The sequence below is a fragment of the Herpailurus yagouaroundi genome, unplaced genomic scaffold, assembly GCF_014898765.1.
Source record: "Herpailurus yagouaroundi ecotype Mexico unplaced genomic scaffold, PumYag 222, whole genome shotgun sequence".
Lineage (NCBI taxonomy): Eukaryota > Metazoa > Chordata > Mammalia > Carnivora > Felidae > Herpailurus > Herpailurus yagouaroundi.
Genome location: NW_024412453.1, coordinates 15606677 through 15614124, shown reverse-complemented (window position 1 = coordinate 15614124; position 7448 = coordinate 15606677). Strand labels below are relative to the sequence as shown.

General features: G+C 50.6%; 1 protein-coding gene across 2 annotated transcripts in view; it reads left to right on the top strand.

Annotated features, from left to right (window-relative positions):
- Positions 1-7448, top strand: part of SEC14L5 (SEC14 like lipid binding 5) — a 45215-nt gene that overhangs the window by 24299 nt on the left and 13468 nt on the right. For both annotated transcript variants that reach the window (XM_040459083.1, XM_040459082.1), the window contains exons 7-11: positions 691-803; positions 2622-2811; positions 5376-5464; positions 5556-5626; positions 7095-7266. In XM_040459083.1, the coding sequence (XP_040315017.1) occupies positions 691-803; positions 2622-2811; positions 5376-5464; positions 5556-5626; positions 7095-7266 (635 nt within the window). The remainder of the gene's footprint in view (positions 1-690; positions 804-2621; positions 2812-5375; positions 5465-5555; positions 5627-7094; positions 7267-7448) is intronic.

Sequence of the window (7448 nt, the reverse complement as noted above, 5' to 3'; positions counted from 1 at the left end):
GGACCTCAGGTTGAGCCCAGCCTCTAAATGCCCACACATGCTGACCCCCAAACAGCCCCATTGTGCAGGACAGGACTGAACAGTGTTTGGAATGATCCGTGCAGCTCCCAGGCTGTATTTTGGGGTCAGGGCTCTGTCTATAAAAGGCCTCGAGCCCACAGAGGGGCTGGGAGGTGGGAAGGCAAAAGGAACTGTATTTACTGACCATCTCTTGTATGCTCGGTGCACCACATGCATCCACTCGCTACTTAACCTGTCTTGGCCTCAGTTTTGTCTTCTGTGAAGTGGGGACAGTAGTGTGCCTGCCTCACTGGGGCGTCGAGACAGCTCACTGAGATGGTGCATATCTAGAAACATGAGTGCGTATTGTTAATAATCTTCAGAGATTGGGTAGCTCCAGGGGGTGGGAATTAGCTTGATGTCCGAAGTCAGAGGAGACAAATCACTTGCCACTGTGAGATCCAAGCTGGCCCCACCATAAGTTTTCAGAAACCCCTTGGAAAGGGCCAGCAAGACCGGAAGATGTGGAGCCCATGTGGCTGTTCTTGGGTGAAAGGGCCACCGTACGGCTTGGAACTGCATTTCAGATCTGAGGCGGCCAATGCGGCGAGGGTTCCAGAAAGGGTAGACCATGTGGTAAAGAGAGTGGCATCGCCCTCTGGTCCTGAACGCCTCCACCTTCTCCTGCAGGGGACAAGCTAGATGCAGACTACATTGAGCGCTGCCTGGGTCATCTCACACCAATGCAGGAGAGCTGCCTCATCCAGCTGCGACACTGGCTGCAGGAGACCCACAAAGGCAAGGTGGGTGCAGAGCTGGGGCCTATCAGACCATGTTCAATGACAGCCACTCACCCCAGGCACTGGGGGAGGAAGGGCCAGGTAAACAGGCTGATGTAATCAGCAGTACTGAAAACTTGTATTTTGCCTTCTTTTTATCATGTATCGTCTCATGTATCTGTAATGCATGTTGTGCATACCGTTGATTACAGGGTTTCTCATCCTTTGCACTGTTGACATTTGAGGCCCGACAGTTCTTTATGGGGTGAGGTGTGCCCTGTTGGGTGTCGCGGTATTCTGGCCTCCACCACTAGATGCCGGGAGCTCTTCTTCCCCAGTTGTGACAACCCCAAATGGCTCTAGACTCTAAGCCCCATAACAGGAATGTCCACCATGCATGTAGGTCCCAAGCATGGACTTGACCTTCAGCTCTGTTGAATGAGGAATTTGAGCTTGCCCTTCCTCCCTATCCCCTCCCCATGCTGCGTGTGTGTGGGGTGCAGACAAAGAAGTTGCTTTCATGTTGGGCTGTGATTTAACCTGTCTGCCCATTTTCTCATCTGTGAAAGGGGGATAATGCTAGCATACATCACCTAGACTGAATTACAAGGGATGATCTACATAAAATGCCTAGAGTCATGTCTGGCTTGGATGAGCACTCAGGGCAGGGGAGCCTTTACTGGGGCTGGATTTCTCTTGCCTGTCAATATTTGCCCGAGGGAAGGAAGGAGAGCTGGCAGGGACTTGTCACTTCGGCCTGTGAATTAGACTCTGGGTTATATGTGGTAGGAACACAGCTTGAGTCAAGGCAAAAAAAAAAAAAAAAAAAAAAAAAAAGAGGAGGGGGCTATTTATTGGCTCATATAACAAACTGTTGAGAGGGATGTATTAATTTCTTAAGGCTGCTGAAAGAAAATGCTACAAACAACAGAAACTTATCCTCACAGTGCTGGAGGCCCGAAGCCTGAAATCAAGGTGTGGTCAGGGTTCTGGAGCCTGCCTTTTCTCCAGCCTTCTGGAGGCTCTGAGAGACAGTCTGTATCATGCCTCCCCCTTCCTGGCTTCTGGTGGCTGCCACAGTCCTTGGCTTGTAGATACGTCATTCCAGTGTCTGCCTTCACCATCACGTGGCCTTCTTTCCTCCATGTGTCCTGTGTCTGTGTCCAAACACAGGAGGGCCCACCTACTCCAATATGACCTCACTTTATCTAATTATATCCGGATAGACTCATTTCCATATAAGGTCCCATTCTGAGGTTCTGGGTAGACATGAATTTGGAAGGGACATCATTCAGCCCAGGGGGCCATGCAGCCTGTCTCAGGGATGTCCCGAATCAGGACTCCCATGCGGTCGGGGCCTCTGAGCTCTTGTATCTGTTTACTTCTGCTTCATCCCCGCCAGACTTACTTCCTCATTGAGCTTGGAGCTGGGGCTCCCCATAACCTGCAGGCCCACCTTTACCACCGCAGAGAAAGGGCTTCACGTCCAGTTCTTCTGATTTAAATTGTCTAAATGCTCTGATTGGATTGTGCCACCGCTGAGGCCATGGGAGTGGAATGCTGACTGGCAACATCAGCTAAAACCGGCGCTGGTGCTGGGGCGTGGGGAGGACACGTAGCTCCCCAGAAGCAAAGAGATGCCTGAAGAGGGAGAAATGTCTGGCAGCCCAAACTCACAGATTTTCACTACAGCCCGCCCCTTGGCTGTGTCGTTCGCGGTGGAGTGTGTGGTCCTTTTCCCAGCTATTTATTTTGTAGAGAAGACAGGAGAACTCATTTTCCACAGTCTTCTCTACTGGGTGAGGGACTACCGTTCTACAGGCTTTACCCTTCTTGTCTCAGATTCCCAAAGATGAACACATCCTTCGGTTCCTGCGGGCTCGTGACTTCCACCTGGACAAGGCCCGGGAGATGCTGCGCCTGTCCCTGAGCTGGCGAAAGCAGCACCAGGTGGATTTCCTCCTTCAGACCTGGCGACCCCCTGCTCTCCTGGAGGAATTCTATGCGGGGGGCTGGCACTACCAGGACATAGGTGCGTCCCTTTACCTACAGAACGCATAGGGGGCCACTTTTCACATTGGGATCTTATTATTTTTCCTTTTGACTCTTCTGGGCATCTGGAGATGCCCTTGGGATTCACCCAGCCATGAGGAAAGTAGGGCTGGAAGAGACATGTGGGCTCGAGGCAACATTTCTCCATGCAGAGGCAGTGTTAGCCCACCCTTACTTCTGATCATGGGGACCCCCACACATAATGGCTGCATGGGCACGCATCAGCGCCCTGGGGATGCCATAGCAAATTACCAAAAACCGGGTGCCTTAGAGATGTATCTGCCCACAGTTCCGGAGGCAGAAACCCCAAATCAAGGTGTGGGCAGGGCTGTGCTCCCTGCGGCGAATCTCTCTCTGCCTCCTCCAGCTCCTCGTGGCCCCAGGCGTTCCTTGGCTTGTGGCTGTATACCCACACTCTGCCTGTCTTCACATGGATTCCTTCTGGGTGCCTGTGTGTCCTCTCTTCTTATAAAGACCTCAGGTCACTGAATTTAGGACCCACACTGATCCAGTAGGATTTCATCTCGAGGTCCTAAACAATTTGATCTGCAGACTATTTCCAAGTAAGATCACATACAGAGGTTCTGGGTGGACGTGAATTTTTGGAGGACACTATTCAACCCGCTACAAATAAGTTCTCTCTCAGTTTTTTTTTTTTTTTAAAGATAGGTCTTCTCTGTAGTTTTTTTTTTTAATCTTTATTTATTTTTGAGAGAGATACAGAGTGTGAGCAGGGGAGGAGCAGAGAGAGAGGGAGACACAGAATCTGAAGCAGGCTCCAGGCCCTGAGCTATCAGCACAGAGCCTGACGCGGGGCTCGAACTCACGAACCATGAGATCACGAACTGAGCTGAAGTCGGATGCTCAACCAACTGAGCCACCCAGGCGCCCCTCTCAGTTTTTTATTAAACTGCCCTTGATGTAAAAATTTGTATATATTGATTAGGGTGAGAGGTTGATTCTCCTAAAGAACCAGTTGGAACACTTTAATATATAGTCAATTCTCATTATTCATGGATTCCATATTTGTGAATTTGCCTCCTCACCACAATGTATTTGTAACCCCCAAGTCAATACTCAGGGTGCTTTTGCGGTCAATTATGAACACTTTTGGAGTGGTGAAAAGTCAGAGTCATCTGACCTGTGTGTCCCCTGCTGAGGTTGAATGAGATGTCCATCTTTTTTTCAGTTCTTACACTGTTAACAAGAGTCCTTTTTAAAGTCTACTTAGTGCTACATTTTTTTTTTTTTTTTTGCATTTTGAGGGTGATTCTGGTGCTTAAAATGGCCCCCAGGCATAATGCAGGAGTGCTGGCTAGTGTTTCAAAGCACAAGAAGGCTGTGACTCATGGAGAAAATGTTAGATAAGCTTCCTTCAGGCTTAGTGTGATGCTGCTGGCAATGAGTTCAATGTTAATGAATCAACAATATATACTCAATAAGGTGTCCTTAAATAGAAACACACAGAGAACAAGGTTATGTATTGGTCAGTTGACAAAAATGTTGTGTCTAGAGGCTCGCAGGGACCTTACCCCATATTTTTCCTGGAAACGATGCTTTAGTACTTCCTGATTCAGTGTTCAAGGTGACTTTGGAAAACATCACGACCATGAATAACAAGAATCCATTGTATTAGTATGTAATTCCTTATTTTTCCTATTTGCTTTGCCTGATAGAAAGCTAAGAACCAACGTCATCCACTCTCTCCATACTCCTTCATAACATGGTTCATATTTTCTTTTTTAAAAAGCTTTAGGGGTGCCTGGGTGGCTCAGTTCATCCAGTGTCTGATTCTTTTTTTTTTTTTTAATGTTCATTTATTTATTTTGAGAGTGAGAGAGCCTAAGTGAAGAAGGGGCAGAGAGAGAGAGGGAAAGAGAGAATTCCAAGCAGGCTTTGCACTGTCAGCGCACAGCCTGATGCGGGGCTCAATCCCATGAACTGTGAGATCATGGCCTGAGCTGAAACCAAGAGTCGGTTACTTAACCAACTGAGCCACCTAGGCACCCTAAGCATCTGACTCTTAATTTCAGCTCAGGTCATGATCTCACGGTTCATGGGATCGAGCCCAGCGTTGAGCTCTGCGCCGACAGTGTGGAACCTGCTTGGGATTCTCTCTCACCCTGTCTGTCTCCCTGCCCCTCCCCAACTTGCACGTGAGCACGTCTCTGTCCCTCTCTCTCAAAATAAATAAATAAATAAACATTAAAAAGAATTAAAATAAAAAGCTTCAAGATAAACGTGTAATGTTAGGACAGGTTTTCAGAGATGTTGCTAAGGCCATACAGAGTTCCCACATGCCCCTCATCCAGTTTCCCCTGTGATGTCAGTCTGTGTCCTTGACTCTTGAACACATTGCTTCTATCACCATAACTGGCATTAGTCCCTCTTGGGAGTGGGTAGAGCATTCGCAAATAAATGGACAGGAGGGGCAGGCTGAGCCACAGCCTGGCGCTGCCTTCTCCGAAGAGAAGTTTGGGCCTGCCCTCTCACCAGCACTCCTGAAATAATGTCCCTTCTCTTTATGGGGCCTCCCCTGCAAAGATGGCCGCCCCCTCTATATCCTGCGCCTGGGCCACATGGACACCAAAGGCTTGATGAAGGCCGTGGGGGAGGAGGCACTGCTGAAGCATGTGAGTAGGGGTCCTCTCTCCCCGGACCCCAGGGCTGCCTGTGGGGGGAGCAGCCAAGTGAATGTTTGCCAGCACATTCTCTACTTTCCAGGTTCTTTCCGTCAACGAGGAAGGACAGAAGAGATGTGAAGGGAACACAAAGCAGTTTGGCCGTCCCATCAGGTAAGAACCCCTGCCAGGAGCAAATGCCCCTGAAAGAGTAAAAACAGCCAAGCTTCACTGGGCATGGACTCAGCACTTTACAGGAATGTCCTCATTTAATTTGTTCAGTGATCCTGTGAGGCAGGACCTGTTATTGTCCCTGTCCTTTATGGAGGGGGAAACTGAGGCTCAGAGTGGCTGTGCTCATCCCAGGTTGTTGCTAAGTGGGTAAGTTACTGTCTGCCTCGGTCTCAAGGATGTTACGCCCGGGGCCTTGCTTTTTGAGGCCAACTCTGCCACCCCAGGTAGCACCTTGACTCTGCCTCCCAGGCAGGCGGACTCAACAGGTGTCATGGCAATCCGGTAACCCTCGTCCGACTTCCCCAGACTCCTCAGTTTCCCACATGAGTACTTAGGATGGCACGAACCTTTCTGAACTATAGCTTGCTCGTCTGTAATGTGGGAATAACATCATGAGTCCGAAGGCGTCTTCATGGATTACCAAAAGCCACGTCTGTTGAGAGAGAACACAAATGTGTGTGTGTAACACTTGCTGTGCAGCAAGTGCTCGTTGAAGTACCTGCCTCACATCCTCCTTATTACAGTCTGGGAGGGAGGGGCCAGTGGGACCTGCCATTTTTTATCCCCAAATGGCCTGATCTTTGTGAAAATCGAGTCCCTTTGCTGTTTGGAGCCTTTCCTAAGGGGATGTACATTGGCTGGGCTGGGAAATCGATCAATAAATCAGGATCCTGATCCAAAGTGGAATTCACCTGAGATGGCTCAGATGACAGGGTGTCAGGAGGGACTTCTTGCAGCGGTGTGGATGGAAGGATCAAAGGCAGGATGGAGGGGCTCCCAGGGATTAGCCGCTGCAGTAGAACACTCATTTTCCTAATGAATTAGTCCTGAGGAAATGGAGGCACAGAGAAGTTAAGTAACTTGGCCAAGGCCACACAGCAAGCGGCAGCACTGAGATTTGAATCCAGGCCGTCTGGCTCTGGAGTGAGTGCTGTTGGCGCTTACACTCTATTTAGCAGTCGGAGCCTTTTCAACGATTGGTAGCAATGACTTGCTTTGAAGGAGTGCACTCTATGGCCTGTCCTTGCAGAGAGCTTCACATATACTATCTCATTTAATCCTAACAATTGCTCGAGATGTTACTGTCACTGCCACTGTCCTGATGAGGAAGCTGCCTGTGTCACACAGCTCTCGGAGGATGGAGGTGACACTTGAATTTGGGTGACTAGCCTTAGAGACCATGCACTGAGCCTCCTCACCACATGGCCTCCCCAGCCTAGGGTTGGGGTGGGGGGTAGGATCCACGAGAGTGTCCTACAGCCTCCGCCCCTCTACTCCCAGCCCTGGCTTCCTGAGCTTCTCTGTCCTGTCTGCCAGCTCCCGAGCCCCCACCTCCAACCGAGGCTGTCGGGGGGGGCCCTGGGATGTGGCAGAGCAAGCTGCAGTGAGGGGGCCATCTCTGCTGCAGCTCCTGGACCTGCCTGGTGGACCTGGAGGGTCTCAACATGCGGCATCTGTGGCGGCCGGGGGTGAAGGCCCTGCTGCGGATGATTGAGGTGGTTGAGGACAACTACCCTGAGACCCTGGGCCGGCTGCTCATCGTGAGAGCCCCCCGCGTCTTCCCGGTGCTCTGGACGCTGGTGAGAGCAGGCGCCTGCGCCAGACCCCTCCCCCGTGCAGGCTGAGATGGGGTGGGGGAGTTCCCTCTGCCTGCTGGTTCAGTGTCATTTCTTCTTCTTCCTTCCTCCTCCTCCCTCCTCCTTCCTCCCCCCTCCCTTCTACTTCCTCCTTCCTCCTCCTCCCTCCTCCCCCCTCCTTCCTC